Below are 23,513 nucleotides of genomic sequence, written 5' to 3' on the forward strand. Positions count from 1 at the left end.
TTCTAATTCAGGCACTCAGGTTAAATCCTTGCCTGGGATGCTTCAGCTCTCTAAATTGCATGGGAAGAGGGAAGCAGCTTGATGTGAAGCTTCAGAGACAGTAACAACTCTCCCAGGAGATGCAGCAGAAATGATGCTTGCGCAGCATTCGAAGCAAGAGTGGAAAACGATCTGACAGACTGAGATGCCTCAGCAGAAGCAGCCAGGTCATGCAAAGAAACGTTTTGGGTTCTTCACTTTTGCCTAGAAATGAGGAAGCTCTTTCCAAACTAAACCTTTCCAATGGGACCAGAACATTCTAGAGGAGAAGGTGGAGGAAAAACAGACATGGAAACATGACAGGTGGAAGTAATCTTTTTCTTCTGCTCCTCTCCATACAGCACAACCTGTAGATAAAGTACAGCTGTTATTTATATTGAGACTTGCAACATGGCACATGTTTGCCCCTTAGACCTACAGCTTGTCCAGGTTGGAGTGGTCAAACAGGAGATCTGTTCATCTTGTCCTTTGTTTTCCAAACTTTGCTTGTGTCTGATCTTGACCTGAATTGGTACGAGGGTCCAGCTTTTGTCTCAGGCACCATGAATCTGTTGTGCAGCCTGATAAAGTCATCTCAATAGCTTTGGTGAGAGCACTTACGTACATCTCGCACGTCATTTGGCTGATGAGTCCATGTGGAGATGAGTCACCTGTGGGTGAGACATCCTGGGGCCTCTTCTATATGCATTTATATAATTGAATCCTGAGCTACACAGCTGTATCTCAAGGGCTTCATGAGGCAGAAGTGGGGAAGTTGACATCCTGGGGCTAGCTGAGCCCTGATAGTTTGTCACTGGTATTTGTAATTAGAGAGCCTTCACCTTTTGGATGGAGAAAGGGCTTCAATGACGTCTCTCTGAGTTGATACATCATGAAAGTCAAAGTTTGAGGAAGAATAAACCCTTATATTCACTTTTCCTGAAGTTTGGAAGCTCATATTTAAATTGTGTCCATTACCAATTATTGCAGAAGACAGCAGTTTAAAAGAACCATCAGACTAATGTGCTTAGCCATTAGTACTGCATGTGACGGGCAGAAGAGCTAGAAATGACTCTCTCATCCTTTTCCATGTTTAAGACATCTCTTTGTTTATTCAGAAGGGAGGCAAGAGGAAGTGAGATGCATCTTCACATTGCCTGCAACGCAGTCACCAGAACTGCACATTTTCAATGACAAACTCCTTATCAGCCCACCTTGTCCTCAGCCTTTCCATTGCCTGGCACCTTCCTGCAGTGCTTGCCTGTTTCCTGCACTGGATCTGACTTTGGAGGTAGTGGAGGATGCAGCATCGTTCTGAGAGGGATTTAGGTGCTGCCTCAGTGCAAGGAGATGGGATGGTGGAGTACATAAATCCTTCCTACAGTTCCTGTTTTCCTGCTGTGGCTGGGATGCAGTCTAGAAAACTCAGTGCAACTTGAAAAACTCTCTTAGGTCATCTGACAGCAAAAGCTATTTCTTTGTTCTCAGAAATGAGAACAGAATACACTGTAAGCAAGAAGAAGAGGTATTGGATTTGGTCATACTTCTGTATGACAATTAAAGATTCATGCTTTTGCTGTGCACAGCTCCGGTCTTCTCTGAAATGTGCTCATTCTTGTTTCTACTCAGTGTTTTGCTGTGGATTTCCTTCCCATAACTGTCTGGCTTCATCTTGGTAATGCTGTCTGAAAGGAAGCAGTGGCTCTGGGGCTCTTCTTAATGTTCTTCAAAGAACGATGTGTTCAATCCTAGCTGTGATACAAATTGATATATTTCCCTACTGCTATAAGGGAGGAGGAATCAGGACTTGTCCTTCCTCCCCTCAGAGAAGGATAATTTTGGACCATAATGAAGAATACCCATAATGGGAAGTTGCAGACCCCTCCATTCTTGCTCTTTCTGATAGCAGCAGTACGTATGGAGAGGGTGTCAGTGCTGTAAGAAACCCCATTTACTACATTTGGAGGTGGTGATGGTGAAGTGATTTGGGGCTTTGAAGCATGTCAAAACCTGAGTCAGAGTATCCTGGGGGCTCCTGTAGCTGTTGCTGGCTGAGTGTAGGGTACCTTTTCTCCCTGGTGTAATGCCTGCACTGTCAGATATAAGATTAGCTGAACATTTTGCAGAGTCTTACAGAAAAGGCATTTCTGGGTAAGTATTTGATGCTGGGCTGCCTCCTTACTGTTCTGCAGTGTGCACAGGGAGGGAGTATCCTCCCCGCCAAGAGACAGGTCAGCACTCAGATGATGCATCAGCAAGGCTGGGGGGGGGCTTTGTGAACTGCTGTGTCTGCACAGAAGCTCTACAACTCCTGTAATATTGTTGGAGGCATAAAACAGATGAACCAGCCCCAAGGTGAAACTGATGCAGTTCTCCTGCCTGCCCCATCTCTCTTTGTGGAACACTGAAAGTAGCACCTGAGATGAAGCTGGCTTAGAGCTAAATAGTGTCTAAATCACCAGTGTTATTTTGGGAAGAATAGGGTCGTTCAGCTCCCTGGGGAGGTTCACCTGTGTGTTATGCATCAGGTAGGGCTCATCTCAATATTGTGAGACTCAGTGCCATTCTCTGCTAACAGCATGGGAAAGCTGCTTTCTTCCTATGCTTTGCATGGGAGGGTGGTCTCAGGAATGATCCTCCACTCACGTTTTGGTGAGATTAGACAAAAATGGGCTGTCATACTGCGGTTACCTGTGTGTATTTTCTTTACCCGTGGGGGAAAAAATGGATTTTCTGGGAGATCTAAGACTTTTCAAGCTTCATTTTCTGCTGCTTTGTGAAATCTCATTCAGGTTGGCTGCTAGAAAACAGTCTGACAGACCATAGAAACAGTTTCCTGTGGGTTTGGTTCCCTAATAGATGTGGCCACGTCCCTGCTCTGATGGGGGTAGGCCAGTCATTCAGCAGCACCATGAAACTCTTTAAAGGTCAGCTTTTCTATGGGGTTCCCAGCTTGTGTCCTCTCAGTCTGGGTGATTACAATGAATATCTCCATGGAAATATTGGCTGGAGTTGCTTTGGCCACATTTATCCCTTATCTTTTCTCTCTTGGAAGCTTATTGACTTCAGGCATGCTTAAGGAGCAGCTCAAATAAGTAAAGACTGGAGTCTTGCTTACGTTTGTGTTTTGAAAGGCTTGTTCTATGCCTCTGTGCTGACTGCACAATGCCAGCATTGCCTGCAGGAGTTGGCATCAAGTATTGGAACACGAGAGGATCTTCCACTTCCTTTAACCAGTGGTTTTCCTCTGTTATTTTCCACAGCGACCAAGTGTAAGATCAAGGCTGACAGACAATGAATTGCAGGACAAACCACAACTTGACAACCTTGTCTTCCAGAAGCTGCACTCCTTTCTGGGCTCTGGCCTTGCTTATGAGGCATTACAGTCACAGCAAATCCTCGTGAGTGACAGATCCTTAAACATCCTTAAACTTACACTTGTGCAGGTTCCTTGCTTGGCTGCCCAGAAAATGGATGAGAGACAAAATAAGGTGCTGAGATTGGGAAATGCCACATTTCCTTAATGCTATGACCTAAATGCTGGAGCCTTTTGTCTATTCAGGAGTAAATGACACAATAAGACTTACACGTATGTGCTACTAGTGCTGACATGAACATGGCTAATAACTCTGATCTATTAATGTATTATCTCATATATTCTCTAGCCATAAAACCAGCCATGCTGATTTTTTTTCCTGGCTCTTGATTTGAGGGATCTCAATGGCAGACAGGTAAGAGCTACCTTCCATGTGTTTCAGGCAGTGGAGGAGGTGTTTGCAGTGCTGAGCAGGTTTTACAGGCACACTGTTGAAGCTGATGTAAAATGCTTCCCTAATGGCAATGACATCGAGGCCTGCAGAGACACTGACAGCAAGGTAAAAGAAATGAATAAGCTGGTCACGTTTAAATGACCTGGAATATTTCAGTCTTAAGGTTGGGTACAAATACTCCAAGTGTTTTTCACTCAATCTGGAATGTATCAGCTGAGTCTCTCATGTAGTTGATATTGTTGTACTGGTTGCTCTGAGCCGTGAAAGATCCAACTATGAAATATACAGGTTGAAGAAACTGCTGCAGAAAGGTGCAGATAAGGAACAAGAGAGAAGTTCTGATAAACCAAAGCCACATGACTGATAGTCAATGTGCAACACAACTTTCACATAACTGATGTTCCACGTACTGTCTTCCTTAGCTACGGTAACAGTCTGTGTTGGAAATTAATCTGTGTACATTAACCCAGAGGAAAAGGTTAAGGGAACTTGAATTAGCTCATCTTTCCTTCTGTTTAGGAATGTGTACCAACATGTACAGGACTTGTACCCATGTCTGATGGATAACTTTAACTCATCCTTTTTAGCTCTTATGCAGCACCACATGGTATGTTTAATCTGACAGAGTTTATCTTCGATTAGAATTGATGCAGGGAGATGGAGGTATCTTATGCTCTTTCTGGACAACCAGCAAGATCGACTGGTGGTGTTTCCCAAGTAAGGGCAGAGCGGGTCCAGCAGCAGTAACTGGGGTCAGCCAAGAGTCCATAGGGACCAGGCCAAGCCAGAAAGTCAAGTCAGCAAGTTAGGATAAGAGCCAGAATCAGTGATGTATGAGGCTGGGCACAAGAATGCCTGCAACGATGCTCAGAGGCCAGAGCCAAGTGCCTGGCTTCCAGGCTTAGGGAACCAGGCAGTTGCTGAGGCTTTTCAGTGTTGGACTGAAAAGTGTTGGATACTGGCTGCAGTATCAAAACTGGCCTGGAGCCCAGGCAGCTCAACCCTGGGGACTATCAGAGCTGCTTCAAAAACGTGCTTCCTTACTGGCTGCTGCAAGCATTTGGTTAGTATCAGGAGAGCTTGAGCTAGATGAACATAAAGAAAAAGAGCTTTCATTCCTAATTGGACCACTTTCTTATGATTTAAGTAAATTTATAACTTCATTTATCATGATATAAGCCCTGTTATGTGTTTATGGGGGAGCAGCGCTTTATTTAAAGCGACCAGGAGTGATGAATTCATTTGGCATTCAGTGCAGACATAAAGCTTGCTGCTGGCAATAGCATTGTGTGTCTTCACACCCAGGAGAACCAGGCATGAATCTGAGGCCAATACAATCATGCTTGTCTGATCTGCACCTAGGAGAGTTATTACCCACGGTCTGTGAAGCACCACACAACTTTCTGGTGTAAAACAAGTGCTTTTTGAAGCAGTATGTTTCTTTCAATAGGGAAGTCCAGAGCTCAGAGCTGTTGTCCTCTAGGTTACAGACATTCAGTACCTACAACTGTATGTCTTTCTGTTTGCCAGGATGAGCTGAATTGGATTCACCTGGCAAAGAGAAGCCCAGAATGTAAATATGGGGCAGCTTCTGTCTATGAGTCCTTTTTTCATGTTGATTTTTATTTTATTTTATTTTATTTGGCATTTTTGTAGGTATAAAGAAATAACTCTTTGGTCTATTGCAATTTAGCCATCTTCCTGTAGTATGCAAAGCTAAATGGTAGGAGTGATGTTCTTTATTCCCTGCCCCAGAGAACATGCAGGTTTTTACTAGTAGGTTTATGTGACAAAAGGCACGATTGTATCAGTAATACATAATCATTGTTCAATCACAGCTATCATACTTATTATTCAATCTGAAGGTAAAAGCCTACTGTGCCGAACTGCATGTAAGCACAGCAGAAAAGCCTCTTTATAGCTCTGACAGCACAGGCAATGCATGGGAATTGAAGGTGAGCAGAAGGAATATAGCCGTGCGGTCATTGTGGACTTGGAAACATTCTGGCTTGTTCCTCCTGTGCTCTTTGCTGTTCAGGTTGCCATGGTGTTGCTGTTTGAAACCCTCTCCCGAAGATCCCCAGCTGCCCATCACATGCTGCAGCTGGAGCTCAGCTCTGGGCTGGGTACCCGTGGACTCCACCTGCTGTGCTCTCAACGTGATGTGCTGCTCCCTAGCTCAGGTGAGGTCTAGTTTTCCTTCCGATGGTGCTGAGGGGAAGATCTGTAACTGTACTAAGGTGAAGAATCACCTGGTGCCATAGACATAGGGAACGGGGGGAACAGATTTCTGAGAGCATCACATCATTGCTTGCATCTTTCCCCAAAGAAAGGATAGAAAGAAACAGCATGAGGTCTCTTATCTGTTCCCAGTGCTGAATATCCCTCGGTTGAATTTTTAGCTCTCAATACATTTTTGTGTCTCAAGCCACTTTCATTTTGCCTCTGCAGAGGCTTTCCCAGATTCCAGTGCTCTGAGCTCCAGGTTTAAGCTCATGCAAGTCAGTTTCAATGGGTTTTTCTAGAGGTTTTAGCTGTCGATACTCCAACATCTCTTTCTCAATTGCCCCCATCCCATCTCTTCTGGGACCTCAGTTTTAACTTGTTCTTTAGGAGCATGTGCCAAAGGTAACGCTGATCTGGCCATCCTATAACTGACATTTCAGCGATGGCTTATCAGACAATGCATGTCACAATTTGTCAGTAGAAGGCAGTCTGAGATGTGACAGCAAAAAGAAGAGGCAAGCAAAAACTATATGGGCTCCATATATACATATCATATAGTTGCTAATGTAATACAACCCTAGAACAACAAGTAATTATACCAGCAGCAAAACATAGAGATGGCTTCTGATATACGGTCCCTGGTGATTTCTTTTGAGCCAGTAAGTTCTCCTGAAGGGTTTGTGTATGGCTCCATAGTGAATACAGGCTACTAGTCTCTACTGGGGAAAGTTTTAGGCAGACTGAGACAGAAACAGGCTTCCTTCTGCTTGGACAGAAGATGAATGCAGACCTGCTTAATTAGAGAGAAATTCTGCAGTCTTCCTACCCTTTTTTACAACTGAAAACTGCCTTAAAAATGGGACTGCAGTTGTCTCGATGTTGTGCATGCTGGTAACTGGAGAAATGAAGGAGGACTACAGAGATGAGTAAGAAAACCATAAAATCACCAGTCATTAAGAGCTGACAGGCAGCAGATCTGCTTCAGTGCTCCCAACCTTTACCATTATTAACAGTTTGTATGAAGGACGATTAATTTCAGCTGAGAACTGCTCTGAGAGTTGGAAGACTGGATTTTTACTCTTGGCTTGAAATCTTTAAGATGATTATTTAAAGTATTTTCAGGCCATTTCTCCATTCTCTGGCTGTTCCATGTTTTATTTGTGTGTGTTTGTCTTGCACAGAAAAACTGCTTCGTTCCTATGCTTCAGAGAGTGACAAGGTGCTGGCATCAGGTGTGAGAGGGCCTAAAGGAATTCACACCTTGCAGAATACCATTGGGCCAACTGACCTGCAGCTGGTTGGCACGACAGACTGCAGTAACATCAATGCCATCTACTGTACAAGCCACGCAGAGCCTCTTGTCTACCTGCCCCAGCAGGACAGCCATGTGCACAGGGAGCTGTGCCTCTGGTTTGGAGGGAGGGCTGCTGATGCAGCACTGCGTGGTGGTATCCTGGATCCAGCTTCCAGATGCAACAGAACAAGGTGAGGGTGCTGGCCTGCATGTTTTTGAGTGACGGTGGTTCTCCCAGGCGAAGCGATGTGGAGGACAGCCAAGCACACAGTTGGCTTGTTTTGTCTTTGTTGGCCTTCTGCTAAAGGTCTCAGAGAACAAGAGTGAAGGATGGAATCTGTAAAAGCACACCTCTCACAGTGCTGTCTCCCATAGATATGTCAGGTGTGGGATTCCTGCAGTTCCCTCCCATCATTTCTTCACTGGAAGACCTTTAATTCCTACATGTGCAACACCTGGATCCCTTCTGTGCCAGGAATGGCTGATCAGCCTGCTTTGAAAACTCTTCCAGCTCCGCCTGGTTGCGTGCCACTGAGCAGCCTGTTTTCCAGGAGCAGCTTTGCCCTTTGTCCCTTTCATATTAACAGATTGGAGATAAAGAGCTTCAGATGGAAAAGGCTCTTTGGAGGATTATGACAGAAGTGTGTGTGAGAATGAAGGATGGTTTATAAACTCTTAAGCAAATTAGTATGAAGAAAAGCAACTTAGGAACTGGTGGCATAGCAGTGGGGTGCCAAGAAGTTTAAGGAACTGGAAGGATTCAAGAGTCTGGAATCTTGCTCTTGGATGGAGCTGGGTGTAGCTGCAGAAGGAGCTGAGTTATTAAGAAGCTATTAATCCATCATGCACCCTTCAGCAATATGTGTTCCACTGTGCATAACTACAAGGAGGCAGGCTGTAGCTCCCAAAGGTTCACATTTCTTTTCTATATAGCCAAACTTCTCTAGTGCTTTTTATTCTTAAAGTTGCTTGGTTTGTGACATTGATAGTCTGCTTTAAGGTCTGCTCTTGGCCTTCCTTAGCACAGCAGGGGTGCATGCATAGGGGGAAAGGAGAAAATCTTCTGTTCAGCTCTGAAGTCAGCACTGAGCAGCCCCTGTACACTGCCCACAGCTGCAGGAAAGCAGAAGGGAGCTGGATCAATAGCCTGGGGATACTCCTGGCAGTTCTTCTTCCCAGCACTTCCTATGGTGTGAAATGATCATTTAATTTCTGACAACCTTGTGACTTCCCAGATGGAACCTCTAAGTTAAAACCCAGGAATCTCACTCAGTCCTATGAATCCTCTTCCTAAATGAAGAGCCTTGCTGTGCTCAGAGGTCCCTTTCCTCAGACTGCTGCAAAGACACATCAGAGTAGGTCGTCCTGCACAAGTCAAAGAAAAAGAGGCACATGTGTTATTTTGGCTTCTGAAAGACACCCCTTGGGTTCCTCCAGGCATAAGTGGATCTGGGCCTCAAAGCATTTGGCCTACAGTGCTTTATCAAAAGATTTGGCTTAGGGCTTCAAGGAATTTCCAACAGCTGGGGTGATATGAAACAGAGACATCCTTTCCTGGCTGCTCTATGGGTCTGTGTAATAATGGTGTGGAGTGCCAGCCTCTGCACTGGGTTTTTTAGGCCTTAGACATCTCCTTTTAGCTGGTCCAGAGCGATGCTCCATTCTAGCAACATACCCATCTCCTAATGCTGACAATTTGGTCTGTTGGGAGATCAGAATACAATGAGCATCTGTGACAGACTCAGTGGTGCTTGTTACCCAGCACGAAGCAGCAGAGGAGTGCTGTGATTGATTTAAAGCCACTTAAGTTCTGGCTGAAAGAACCAAAAGTAAATAGCAGCTATGATGTATCTGTGGGTTAGGAAGGACACTAGTAATGCAGCCTGACGTATTGTTTTTATTCCTAAACTGGCTACTTTGTGTTAGGTTATTCTATTGAACAAAGAGAGTCTCAGAGGGAATAATAGAAGAGATGGTCAATTGGAGAGGTGCAGTTCATGTCATTGATGGGGGGTTGAAATGGCTTTTCCATTACAGCTTTCCTGTCCCTGGGTCTGTTGCAGAAAGTGGGTTGGACTTAGAACCTGGCATGACAGCTTTTAATATATGCTGTTTTTCTTTAGGTCTCAGAGTCCTTCATCAACTAGAGCAGAAGAAGATGAAGAGCAGGATCATCTCCTGGGCATGGTGCAGTCTCTGCCTCCAGCGATGCTCATCTCACCTACCAATGGTTTGTAATAGGGAATTTCTCTTAAAGCTTTATGGTTCTGCTCTGCTGACAGTTACCTCACTCCAGTGCATCCATATCAGGAAATTCTGCCTTACTCGGTGCTGTGACCTGTCCAGGTCCAGAGCCAGGAGTGAATTTCTAGTGAAATGCTGGTGCCTAAAATGAAGTGACAGAGAAGTGTTGTCACATCATCCTCCTTATGGGAGCAGCTGCTTCAGTCCCGTGGGCTGCTTGTGTTTCACTTAGAAAACACACACACAAAAACTCCCACAACAGATTTGTGCTTGTAGGGGGCTGTTTGTCAGGGAACTATCATGATTACTTAACAGTGTCCTTAAACTGCTTGAGCAACTGATCAGAAATCAACTCAAGACCAGTACAGGCAGCTGAATGTAATAGGATGTGAAATGTTAAGACTTTGAGCCAGGACTATCAGAAAAGAAAGCATTTAATGGGACTAACATTAGCTATCACCTGACTGCTCCATCCAAGTGCCCCTTTTCCCTTTGTAGGTGGAGTCTTCTAGCATCTAAATTCCTACCTAGATCTCAGCAGCTTAACTCTAAGGAGCCTGCCAGGGCATTTGGTGTTAGGACTGGCCATGAGGGATCTGAGAGGTGTCTGCTGTAGATGGGTCAATGTAATCCTCTGTAGTTGGGCCTGACGTAGCAGATCTCAGGTGCAGGTGATTCTGAGGCTGTGCTATCAGAGCATTGCTGCCGTGTCTCTACTCCCACAGTTGAAGAGATTTCCACAGGAAGAAAAGGGGAGGGGGGAAAAACATCCAAAAGCACAAACTCAGCAGCTGTCAGGGAAAAGATGACTGGAGGAAAATGGGATCATATTGACTTAGAGAAGGTAAAGAAAACTGACTTGCTAAAGGAAAGAACTTATGAGAAAGGAATGAAAACGTAAGATGGAAAAGAGGGGAAAGTGACAGGGGAAAAAAATGGGAAAAGGAAAGAAAGTCTTACCTTTGAGATGCAGTCTTTTGTTTAACTGGGCATGTTAATTCAAGTAGCTTGGCATACAGCCATTGGCTCCATGTTATTTGGGATTGGTATTGATGGCAGCTGGTTGCTGCTGATGGAATGACTCACATTTTTCTGCCTTCCCTTCCTTTTATGGCTATTAATGATTCAGATTTGATGTGGGCTGCTGAGTTATACTACACCACGTTCCATCTGTATTTGGGCTCAGGAAATCACTTTCAGGCTTTTCTCCTTGGATAACCATTGTGACTCTCAAAGAGAAGCTGAAAAACTGATCTGGGAGCAGACACCCTGTGGTGTGTTAAGGGAAGGAAACATTTACTTATTCCTTCCATTAGGTCTCCAGCAGCTTCTCCTTGAAATGGGAATGTACACCCACACAGAACATGTGGAACAAATATGCCACGAGGTTTATACACTTCATCCCAGTAAGAAAAGTTCCATTGACCCTTGTAGATTTCCCGATCAGTCTGGGATGTGTGCATGTGAAAAAATATGTGTTTTCTTTAAGTGTTACCTACCAGAGATGAACCCAAACCTTACCACCAGCAACCCTGAATTTTGTGGACACACAGCCATTGTGGGGACTGAGAGCACAGATAGTTTGAAGATAGATGAGTAGCTCGTCAATGGCTGGATAGACTTTATGAGACAGAATGTCTAGAGTAGATGATTCACAAAGAGATTACTGATAAAGCCATCATCTTTACTACTGTTTTTTGGCTTCTGATAGCAGCCATTATAAGATGGATAGAAGAAATAAATTATGAAATGCGGTGCCTCCATTTGGAGGCAAGCTTCAAGTAGTATCTCGCTGCTGTGAGTTTCTTTGCAGTAACACCACAGCTTCTATGGCAATAATACGCCGCTTTTCTTACCTTCTCTTTGATCTAGAGAACATCATTTTGACAGTGTCACCTCTGGTATCTCCTCATGTGTATGGTAACGTGATTTCGATCTGTACTCATCGTGGGTTTGCTCTGCAAGGAATCAGGCAACTGCAGCTTTCACACAAGGAAGCCATTGCGTTGAGCATGACAGCAAGTCAGGTACTGGACACGATGCACCACCTGGTTGTATGAGTTGGGTCCATGTTTCTGTAACTTATTATGTTGTGAGTTTATGGATGTGTGAGCTGACACTGCTTTAACAAGTGTTCTCAAGGGCACTCATCATGTCTTTCCTAGCCAGCCAGTGCTCCTGTTCTCTGTATTCCTCTGGGTGCTATTCTGGTTACTTTCAGTGCTGATGGTTTGGTTTCTTTCATTAGTAAGAAAATCTTGCTAGGCCTAAGCCTCTCATTGGACCTAAGCATAAACAAGCTTGATTCTACTAAAGCAAACTCTAATTTTACCATTGCTCTCAAAATAAGAAAGAGCAGACAGTAACCTCATAAATGAAAATAACAATTTCTGATCTACAAACCTGCATTCAGGGAGAGCAGTCTTTGTCTAACAGACTGATGTATGATTATGTGCTTCGAAGTCCCTCTGGGTCTGCTTATGGCCTTTCAGCATGAAGTAGTCCCTTAATTTAATGCATTCAAATGGCTTGCAAGAAGAGCTTTCCTGTTGTTGAAAATAACCTTTTTCTTTCTCTCAAGCTCTGCGTAACACAATAGATTTACTTGAGTTAGAGTGAAGTTGGCGTTTTGACATGTCAACCTAAGGAAATGAATGATCATAAATGCAAAAATACAGTTGAACTTGCATGCACAAGAGGTCCAGTTCGGCACTTCTTACAGTAAATCGCTCAGGAATCCTGTGATGCTTTGTCTTACAAAGGGCTGCATTCCTTTACTTCAAATGTTCATGCTTGGAGTTGTTTCCTATGTTAATAAGGAAATCTGTCATCCTGCAAACTAAGCTGTGCACAAAGCCCTTCTTTTCTGCTTGTTCTCTAATCAAGCATGAGGAAAAACACTTTCTCTGCCCATAATGTCTTGTAGAATAAAAGCAGTGCCTCTTTATGGAATACAGCAGCAAAAATGGGCAGATATCTGGGGTGTGATCCTAAATGGCCATTTCAGAAGATAGGAGCAGGAATTGCTTTCATGTGTTCTCTGGTACGAAGTGTTTCAGGACTTGGGGCTCAAGGTTGTTTTAGAATGAGTATTTTATGATATTACCCCATATTCTGTGGTTGTAACTATTGTGGTTTTTGTCCAGCCTGGTTGTAGAGCAAAACATTTTATGTCAAATCTTTTCATGAGATTTAAACTAAATTCCCCTGCCTCATGAAGAGATGACAAATGAACACCTGGTTAATGGGAGTTAACATGGTTCGACTGGCGTGCTCTATCTTCATGTGTCATCATAACTGTTTGCTTGAGCCCTGTAGTGATTAAATCTGGGTTTAGTAGTCTAATCTGGTCCTTGTTATTTCAGATTGCTGTATTTTGCCCTGGCAAGATTTCTGGTTTACCTGAGAACAGCTCTGCAGGAGGAGAGCTTTCTGCTGCACCACGCATGCACTCCCTTGTCCTGTTGCTGAGAAAGGAGGATGCTGGTCGTCATGTTCTCACGTTGCTGAAAGGTAAAGCTTTCACTTCTCAAAAACCTCAGCAAAGAAGGTTTGTGTTTCAGAGCGTTTGAACTGAAATATCTGTGTGGACAATGAACAGTCAGGATGTTTGCTCTCATTTCTTTTCCTTTGTAGAGAGATTTTGCAAATGCTTTTTTTGTGTCCTCTTTGCTTGCTTCAGAAGTGACCCAGAGAACGAGCTTATTCCATATTCAAGAGCCTTGAAGAGGAAAGTTGTTGTTACCACATAAGCTTTGGTTTAGCTTCTGGGAAGTGTAGAACAGCCCTAGGAATTGAGTAGGGTCAAAACCGTACTAAGCAGTTTTGTATTTTTAATCAATAACCCCCTGATAAGCAGTTGCTTCTTTGATGTTCACCACTGTTCAATCTTCAAAGCAAAGAAAAATTCAACAGTCATTCTTGAAATGGAGCAGAGAAACAGGTGCCTATAGGAAACATTTCTGTACTGAGAGTCAACGCCATCAATTTTTGACCAAGCTTTCCTGTGCTAAGTTTGAATAGGCAGCAGATAATACTCCAGGATAAGTTATGGCAAGTTACAGGATCACAGCATGGTTTTGGCTGGAAGGGATCTTAAAGACCATTTAATTTCAACTCCCTGCATGGGCAGGGACACCTCTCCAAGCTCAGGCTGCTTATGGCCTTGGGCACCTCACGGTTTGGGGCGCCCTCAGCTCTCTGGGAATCAGCGCCAGGGCCTCACTACCCTATGGGTAAGGAATTTCATCCTAATATCTAACCTAAGTATTCCTTCTTCTATTTTAAAGCTGGTAGGATGCAGTAAATTGGCCTTGCCACTGATTCTGAGGATCTGGACTCAAGCAGTGGGTTCAAAATTAGAGATATCCTTTCTTGTGGGCAACAACTTGCTTAGGACGTCTATTACAATTCCAGAGCTGTGTAGGATCTTGTGTGCATTCCATATCTCAGTCCACTGTCTGTAGCTGAAACAAGTGGAGTCCTGGTCAGAAGGCAGAGGTGTCTCCAAAGAAAACTGTGACCAGCTCTCAGTGTTCAACAGCCCATTTCCTGACTGTGTGTGAATATGGGTTGGGGAAGAAGGAATGATAGAGTTGCTTTTCATGAGATGAGTTCAGTGTGACCCCACATAGATGTCTCTGTAATGGATCTGTGGTCAGATGAATGAAAAGACTTGATAAGTGCGGTTTTCATGTCAGACTGCATCACAGAGCTTTGTGTTCCTCATGCATTCTTGTTTTGTGCACAGGACTGATGAATGAACTGGCAAAGCAAGGCCTGCTTGGTAGCAGACAGAGCAGCCTGCCTGCCACAGCCAGGCTGGATCCCTTCGTGTGCTTCCATGTGGCTTCTTACACCGAGAACTTGAAGGAGATGCTGGGTAGGTAAAGGCTGTGGGAATGCAGATTAGTGAGGATGTGATTCTGCTCCTCGCATGTATTTCTTTATCCGGTTGTGCTGAGCTGCAGCATCACAGCGAGGCACTGCCCAGCAGAGAAGTGGTGTGTTCCTTTTGCTAATCAAGAGTGGATGTTTGTTTATTGACAGTAACCACATTTATTTGGATGGTATCTCTGGGCAGGAGGAAACTTCAGTGCAGTTCCAGACCCGTGTAACATTCCTCTAGATTTCTTCTGCAACCGAATATTTGCTTCTGATCCTGAAATGGAGCAAGTGGTCCTGCTGACACTGGTTGGGATGGATGCTATCAGCAGTGCTGGGGAGCTGCTTGGCCAGATCCTTCCTGGGAGCGTTAATCAGGCTCAGAATGCAGGTGATTGCAGGCAGCTCTTGGGGAGGGCTGTAGGGGTTGGTCAGGAAAGTTGAGCCCATCTGGCTGCTTTTATCACAGCCAGAAAGCTATGAAAAAAAGGGGATAAATGGGAACTTGAACCAATGATTCTTTATTTACCTGCCTGAAGTGTTTGTCATGGCTCGTTGGTGGGCAAGGCCACTTTCCATTTGACACGGGCAGACATTTTCTTCAGAGAGGGTCAGAACAGTTCAGATGTGTGCCAAGCCTTTTATGTCTTCCCTGCCTTCTAAGCAGTGAGAGATAATGCAGCCGTGCAGGGAAGGCACAGCAACAGCAATTCAGAAGTCACAAATTCTATTATCCCTGGTCCATTGCCATCCTTTGTTATCAGAAGCAAGACAGCACACCTCGTAATGCTTCATTTCCTCATGCACGGGAGGAATGATGATGCTGTCCCATGCATTAAATGCTTACAGATGATGAGTGCTGTCAGGTGCTAACAAGATGAAGATTGTATGTAATTTCATGATGCGCATTGTATTAGTGTGCAGTAATGTAGTCACTGCCCTAATAAAGGGTGGAAGTCTGGCATATTGTCTGCTCTCTTATTCTCTGTCCTATTCTCTTGAAGTGAGACTGTTTAGTGAGGTCTGTATCACAGTAGGCAAAGAGGAGATTCCGGATAACAGAAACTTCCAGCCTTGTCTTTTTACATCCAATCTAAAACTCCCTTGTTCTGAATGTCTTGTTACATTGGAAATAAGACCACTTTACTAACGTTAAGTTGCTCTAGAGACAAATCAACACTAAACTGTGGTTTATTCTTATTTTTCCAGTTTATTTCTGTATCTGCATTACATCTGCATCTATTTGGGGTCCAACAGGGAGTGAAGTCAAAGCAACTCTGAGACTTCTAGTCTAATAAAGTAGAGCACTTGTCTCCAAAATTGCTATGACTTTTATGAGACGTTTGCTGTCAACTGATACTAAAAATATTTCCTTTGGCTTGCAGAAGGACCTGATTCAGGGTTTGAGCTGCTGGGTCTCAAGTGGTTGCCCCATCTCACTCGACATCAGGCAAAAGAAATAACCCCTTTTGAGGTTGGAGATGCTTCCTGGCAAAGAAGCCTTGATACACTGATGTCTAATCCAGTTCTTGTGTGTGCCTTACGGCGGATCAATGCCTTCCAAGTTCTTGAAGATGCATTAAAGAGGCTAACACAGTGCAGGGAGGAGCTAAGCAAAAGTGATGGTGCTCTGCAGAGAGTAATGGCCATGACCCCAGAGGTAACATTCAGACAAGCCATCCTTTTCTTCACAGAGAAGGATCTTGTAGCTGGTAAGCCATGCCATCATTGTTTGCAGTGTTCTTAGATACAGGGTGTATGGGAGTTTATTGAGCGCTTTCCTATTTTTTTCTAAGGTGTAGAAAAACATAATAATTGGGTTTATAACATTCACTTGGCTATGTGATCAGGGATATTAAATCTGCAGGAGCCAGCTGAGGACATCTGCGGGGTGGCCTATTAATATAACTCGTGGCCTGGTTCCCTTTCTGAAGATTTCAAGGTACCTCAAATGCTTAACAGACATTGCAGCGGTTACCAGGACCAGTAAATAATATTCTGTATACTTTCTCTCTGTATATCAGAGAGAATCTGGGAAACAGAGGCTGTGATCTATCACACCAACGTGTGGTCATGTCATTGTGATGCTGACTTCTTCAGTCTAGATGCCCTGAGCTTGCCCTGTGCTCAGGGAGATGAAGGTGCTTCCAATCTGCAAGAGCTGAAGAAAGCAGATTTTCTTGTATTTCTTTTTATGCTGGAACACGGTGAACAGTTCATGAGGAATGGAGACCTCAGTTGTCAAAACTTCTCAGACTTCAATGATACATGCTAGCATTGATCTTTAGCACTGAAAACCTGCTGGTTTCCTCCTGTACCAAGAAACGTGTAGCCCACACCTCTTTAAATCACTGTGCAGACTGAGATGTTATTCATATTGGATACTTCTGACCAGCAGGGTATGAGCTCCCACTGTTTTCTTCCAATGTGGAATACATTGAACTGTCACCTGAGCTCTTGGGGAAGCTTCACTCCTTCCACCTGAAGAGAAACAGTTCTGAACCTGATGATTTCTGATTGTTCAGACACATAAATAAATGAAGATTGTAATAACACCACATATCAACTGGGAAGGAATGGTGGAGTTCAGTAAATGCATTCATGCTTTGTAATTTATACCTATATTTCTTCCATATATCCTATATTTCTTCCAAGGAAGAAAGGTCCTTTGTTGTCAAGACAAAGTTGGATGCTTGTGTCAAACACACTGAACTTGTAGTGCAGAATAACCAACTGGCTTTGCTGAATGGAAAGAGGAAAATGTGGTGTTATTCTAGTATCACAGAAGTCAGATCTGGCAGTGAACTGTGTGGGTGTTTGGTGTGAGTTTGGAGAGCAGGAGGAGGGAGCCAACAAAACAGAATGTAACAGACATCCCAAATTACTGCATGTAAGACTTGTGTGTATTGTTTATCCTTCACTGAGGTTCTCGTGACACCAGAAGGCAGGGGAAGGGATTCAGAACTGTGAGATGAGTTTATTGAGGGTCAGTAACAATCACAATCTCACCTTTCCCACCATGGCACAGTCGTGTCTTCTAATTATGACTTTGGCAGTCTTTGCTGTCACTTCTATGAGGTCACTATGGTTTTTTTTTCCTCCTGTTTCTGTTGTTGTGGGAGGAATGGAAGGGTCTTTGTGCTGGGGAAACAGCTCTTCAGCATTTTGTAGCTACTGAAAGGTCTGCCATTTCCCATGTTAAACAAAACTGCTTTGCTTAACCCCCACCTCCCAAACAGTAATGGTTATTCATCTGTGGATCCATGAAATCACTCCTTCCTTTTACAGATCCAGAACACCGCCCAGCTGCCAAATACCTGCCACCGCCTGGCAAGGGATCCACAGCCAGAGGTAAGGTCAGAAGGATGCACCAGTTGCCTCTTGAATAATGAAAGAACTGTTTTGTACTCTTAAAATAGATGAGGAAACATTGTAAGTCAGTGTCCTCTGTCAGCCATCAAAATGGAATGGTAAACCTTTGGTTAGACATTGTTATCCTGGGCAATTAGGAAGTAAAGGTTGGATGACCCCAGTTCATTCTGCAGTTCATAGCATGCCTCGACCACCTACCTATGGCTGGTGTGGAACATAGAAGAATGAATCTGGTCTCTTTAGTAACACTTGTCAGTTATCAGGCTGAACAGGCATTTCATTGCTTTACAGAAAGGGTGGTGGGAGCTTAGAGAGGTGTTGGTCTTCCTTCCCCAATGACTGAGAGCATCAGACTGAAGGGAACGTTTTTACATGGGCTTTAGTTACGGCTCACTTACACCTGACTCCAGAACATACACAGGTAGACTTACCCACATCTATCTGCTTTTCTTGCTTAGTGGAAGAGACCCAGAGGTGCCACGCAGAATCACTCTTTGCCTACTTGCATGCAGGTGAGAGAAGAGCACATTGAGAAACGTGGTTGGATTTTGTGAACCAAAGTCATGTAGATGTACCAGCCAAAAATAAGTGGAAGGATTATACCGATGTTTTCCTTGGGCTGGAATGCTGGCAGTGATTTGCATTCTCTTTCCTATACATGACAGGAGATCTGGTATTTGCTTCTCTTCAGTTGACACTATTTTAAGCCGTGCTCACATATAAAGTGTTTTACATAAATAGTGTATAAAATAAATACGGTGCTGTGACTCAGTTACATCATCAAATCAAAACTCGTGTAAATAACTGCGGGGAGAGCTGTGGAGTCATTGGCTGTAGGAAAGGAGCTAAAAATATTGCGTGTATGTAACAAACAGCAGGAAGATGGGGCAAGTCCAGGAGGGCTGCAGAACAGCCAGAACCGGAGGTGGATGTGTCTGATGGCTGCCAAGCAGACCTTCCTGGTAGCACATGGTGAGCAGGGGCTGTTCCTTGGTAGGTAGCAGTGTGTTGATGAATGCTGGTGCTTAATGGGGAGAGAAAACCAGCTCTGGGTAGCAAAGAATCCCACCTTGGTTTGGGCACTTGTCTTTGAGCAGACCGAGGTGGCAAAGGGGGGTGAGGAGATTCCCCTCCTGAGGTGTCTCAAATAACATCAATACGCAGTGATTCACACGCCACAAGAATGAGGAAGCTTGCCCAGAAACACAGCAGATGGTGGGGAAAGCAGCACGAGGGCGATGCACGTTGATGTGAGCGCCTGCAGTTGATATTGTATGAGAGCAGCTGAGTGGATCCGAGTGCTTCACTTCTGTACTTGCAGGCTGTTGCTATGGCATTTATATCTTTCCCTTCAAGAAATGCATGGAAATAAAACCATCAGTTCTTCAATAGGGGTGGCTTTGTGTAGGAGAAGGGTTGAGTTCTCAAGCCAAATGGGGTCAGCATCCTGGCTTTTTATTTTTGATCCCGTATTTCTCTGTCATTGAACCACCAACACGCTTCCTGCTAATTGAAAATATCCTTGTGCACCACATTTTGTTAATGCCTCTCTGAAGCAGCTCTAATGGAGAGGTGTGGAACTCTGAGAAAGAAAACCACGTGGAATAAGAATGAAATAGCTGCCCCAAGGATTGCATTGTGGGATCGTTCAGGTTGGAAAAGACCTTTGAGGTCATAGAGTCCAACTGCAGCCCAGCCATCCTACCCTAACTACCAACACTCCGCTACATCATGGCCCTGAGCAGCACATCCAAATGGTTTTTAAGCACATCCAGGGGTGGTGGCTCTCAAGTGGAAAAGGTTTTATGCTACTTAAAACATTCACATACAGTATAAAGGATGGAGCCTCGTGCTGCAGACCTGCCAGGTTAAACTCTTGGGCTCATAGAGCAGCTTCCTGGAAAAAGACCTATGAGCCCAGACTGTGGTAGATCATTTCTATGTGTGTATGTGTGTATATGTGTGTATATATATATTTATATGCTCTGCTTTTTTACAGACTTGTTTGGTTCAATTTCCTATGAACTTCATGCCAGCTTTCAGACAACCCTCTTCTATAGGCGCCTGTCCTGGCTCGTGCTCAGAGCTATGTGTATTTGTCTGTGTTTTTAAGAGCAGCTTTGGGTTTCGTGCTTTATTACAGGAGCCCAGATCCTCTGCACGGTGCTGCTGATCAAACCTGGTGCCTGGAGCCATCATCTTGTGAGGATCCTCCAAAAGCTCCACCTAGAGAAATTCACAGTGGTTGGGATGAAACACGTGCACCTGGAGCCAGGCATCGCCTTAGGACTCCTTCCTTCTGAAGCAAAGCAGGTTTGTTAAGAGCCTGGCCATGCTGTGGCTATGGTTGGGTTTAGAATGGGAATAATCCGTTCCTGAAAGAGCAAAAACTCCCGTCCAGGATTTAGTGGTTGTTGTTAGATATGAGCTATACGGAACAATCAGATCTGTACAATAGCAGGCACAAAGCGAGCTGACACGCTGACAGTTTCTTTTATCGTTTGCCATAAAGAAACAGACCTGGTTTCTCTAAAACAAAAGTTCAGAGGATCTGGGAGCTGCAGACCTCCCAGGAACATTAAACGGCTGATTTATAGTGCTTGCTCCTAAGTGCAGAACAGGAGTCCCCTGTTTCTTGCAGGTAGGGCATCGCTCAGTGTGCTGGGCTCAGCCCGAGAGCCTCATTTTCCTTCCATGTGTTTAAATGTGGGAGCTGGGAAACCTTCTTTGGCCTACAATAAATAATGGGCTGGTGCTTCGCTTGCTGAGGTTACCCAATCACAGGAGATTCAGCAATGCTTTTTATCTGAAAGCTAATGATGATAATAATAAACAACAAAGGTCAGCTAAATAGAGCAGACATTGCCTTCTCAGCTTTTACTGTGGCCCAATAGTGTTAAGACTGTGAGAAGCAGCTGCTCCAGAGGCAGTTCTGCCTATGGAGGTTTTCCTTTCTGCACTTATTCAGCAGATCCCAAACTGCAGAGACTCACAGCTGTGGCTGCCAGCTAGAAAGTCTGACTCTACAGCAGGACTGATCTGCTGCCCTTGCATTACCTGCTGTGATTGCCCATAGCAAGTCCCCAGCCTCAGTAACGTGATGGATTCCCTCTAGTCCTGCCTTGCAAGTCCGACACTGGAGGCAGGAGAACAGTTCTGCAGCTCTTTAATCCTGTTATTCCTCCGGAGCCAGCGCTCAGCTGGAACTTCCTCTCCGTACGCATCAACAAAATTGCTCACTGATTTCCAGGCAGCTGCACATGTACCATCTCACTGCAGCTGCTCGGGTGCTGGCAAGGACACGGCTTGAGGCCGGTGCAGAGGCAGGATGGAAGCAGAGGCAGAGCCCTGCCCAGACCTGGTGGTGTAACACAGGGAGAGAAGTCACCTTGACTCACTCACCCCATTCTAGCCACCAGAAACAACACCATCGTTAACCCAAAGCCTGCTCGTTTACCAGGGAAAAGCTGAAAGATGGGATCTAGAGGCAACAGAGTTTGTTACATAAAGTGCTTTATGGAGGGTCTGTAACAAAGCAATTGCATTGGTTGTGTTCTGTTCAATAGGAACCACCTCTCAACGTTTTCCTTTGCAGGTGCGTGATGAGATGGATGGATGTTGAAATGTTGCATCTAGAGCTTTGGGAAGCTTATATAGATGGAGATGTCACCAGTGTTCTGCATCTCCCATTGAGAAGTCCTGATGACGTCTCAGAAAAGTGGATTATGCGCATATATTTGAAACTATCAAATATTTCCAAGCCTGAAGGGCTTACTTGGTGTTATATGGGACTGAATGAATGGCGTGGACTTGCAGTGTGCTGTGACATGTTGCTGTCTGAGCTCGAATCACAGCACAGCTCTGATACTTCCCTCTGTGTTCCTGCAGTGCATCCATCCCTGTTGGCCTTTGCCTTGTGTTCCCACGGGCTGGGAGCACTCATAGATATCACAGATTATATCAGACCCCTTATCTCAGCAACCAGCTTAAGCACGGGGCACCTCAGATTGTTCTGCACTTCCAAATACAGAGGAGAAGATTGGGATCAAGCCAACCATTTTTCTTTTATAGCCTATTTATAAAAAGGCAGTTTAAGGGGAATTGCGAGCAAGGGAAGATTTGGGTCAAAGTCAGTGAATGGCTTCATGGGATAGAAAAACAAAAGATGCCTCTAAGTGTTTTATTTTCATATTCTTGAATGAAAGGATGGGATTTTCTTTTGGAAATGTTTTATCTCGAGAATTGCTGTTCTCTGGAGCTTTGAAAAGATTAGAAAAGAGAGGGATGAAAACCTTTTTGGGACTGAATGATGGGATTCAGCTGAATCAAGCAAGAGTTTTTCCTCCAGCTTTTAATTTCTTCCAGAAAAAAATTGGATATAAAAGTAAATAACCACAGCTTGGCTTAGCCAACAAGCTGCAGGTGTTGGCATGGAGCTGCTCTGTATGCTGGCATTGCTGCACTTGGTCGCTTGGAGGGCAGGAAGGCAGAGCTGGGTGCTCCTGCCACTTCTTTAGGATGAAGGGCTCAGAAAGAGCCTGCAGCTGCTGTGGACCTCACAGTCAATGGAAACATCTGCAAAGAACCAGGCTTTACTTAATGAGAACAGCAGGGCCTTGGACTGCTTTGCTCCTTTGCCACCTTCTGCCCTGGGCTCATGCTGTTTTTTCTCAAGACTTCTCACTCATTACATCCATCCCTGCCCAACAAATCCCTCTCTTGTCACTAGCACAAATGGGAAGAGAAAGCAAGGAATGATGTCAGATCTGTTCGCTTCAGAGGTGTTTGGAGCCAAAGGAGGGTTGGGATCCAGGACTCATCTACAGCATTTATTGTAATCTGTTCCCTCTCTGCTATTTCTTCTCAGGATCCTGCTGTTCTGGAAGCTCACTGTACCTACCTTACCTCAGGCACTTCTCTCGTGCTGTGTCTTCAGAGACCAAATGCTGTGAAGAAGTTGTTAGACATGCTGGGGCCGGAGGACCCTAAAGTAGCCCAAGCATTGAATCCATGCCTCTGGAGGGCTCAGTATGGCATCAGCACTGTCCAAAATGGATTTTATGGTAGGTTTTTGTAAAAGAAAACTCTGAAGGCTCAGATATACTAATGGTAACAACGTGATGTGCTGGTACCCTCATGCACTGTCAGCACAGATCCAGCCTTACAGCCAGTAGTGACCATTCTTCCCTAGAACATTTTGATTGTTGTTTTGGTGGCTGACCTGACATCTCATACTATGAAATATTCTCCAAGTCGTCTGCTCAGAACAGCCCCAAATCTGTCTTCCATCAGAACAGATTTCTTTTAATCTCTTCCCTGCTTGGTCATTTTGTGATTTTAGCTTTGTTATTTTGTACTTAGCCCCAATAACCCATCTGTCTCTCTTCCTGATAACTATATAACCCACTGGCCAACTTTGACAGAGGGATAAAAGACTCCAGGATACCAAGTTCCTGTAATGGCTCAAAACATTAATGGCTGGGTAGACAGAGGTGATCAAAAACTACTCCCACTGAGGAAAGCAGGTAAACTCAGCTGTTTTCCATTCTGAGAGGCTCTTGCCTCAATGCTGAACCAGCCACAGCTCATCCACCAGCAGCAGGTGGAGGGAACTGGGATGGTGCAGTGATTGGGATGGGAGACAGCTGAGAGTACAGGTGAAGGATGGGAGAATGAGAAGGAATGCAGAGCAGAGTGGGCTGTGG

The 23,513-nt window shown here is 44.5% G+C and overlaps 1 protein-coding gene across 17 annotated transcripts in view; it reads left to right on the forward strand.

The window, feature by feature from the left end:
* DNAAF8 (dynein axonemal assembly factor 8) overlaps positions 1-23,513 on the forward strand; it is a 58,011-nt gene that overhangs the window by 24,863 nt on the left and 9,635 nt on the right. For 10 of the 17 annotated variants that reach the window (XM_015877415.3, XM_015877416.3, XM_085514319.1 and 7 more), the window contains 14 exons: positions 3,282-3,419; positions 3,777-3,893; positions 5,827-5,971; positions 7,196-7,499; positions 9,432-9,538; positions 11,425-11,579; positions 12,918-13,065; positions 14,303-14,434; positions 14,636-14,827; positions 15,822-16,148; positions 17,725-17,787; positions 18,267-18,320; positions 19,952-20,121; positions 22,676-22,871. In XM_015877415.3, coding sequence (XP_015732901.2) covers positions 3,282-3,419; positions 3,777-3,893; positions 5,827-5,971; positions 7,196-7,499; positions 9,432-9,538; positions 11,425-11,579; positions 12,918-13,065; positions 14,303-14,434; positions 14,636-14,827; positions 15,822-16,148; positions 17,725-17,787; positions 18,267-18,320; positions 19,952-20,121; positions 22,676-22,871 — 2,248 coding nt within the window. Of the gene's footprint in view, positions 1-3,281; positions 3,420-3,643; positions 3,750-3,776; positions 3,894-5,826; positions 5,972-7,195; positions 7,500-9,431; positions 9,539-11,424; positions 11,580-12,917; positions 13,066-14,302; positions 14,435-14,635; positions 14,828-15,821; positions 16,149-17,724; positions 17,788-18,266; positions 18,321-19,951; positions 20,122-22,675; positions 22,872-23,513 lie in introns of those variants that run through there. The other 7 variants (XM_015877419.3, XM_085514318.1, XM_015877421.3 and 4 more) reach the window with 5 other exon arrangements.

The sequence above is a fragment of the Coturnix japonica genome, chromosome 13 (genome assembly GCF_054131305.1).
Source record: "Coturnix japonica strain WE chromosome 13, WE-NBRP24, whole genome shotgun sequence".
NCBI lineage: Eukaryota > Metazoa > Chordata > Aves > Galliformes > Phasianidae > Coturnix > Coturnix japonica.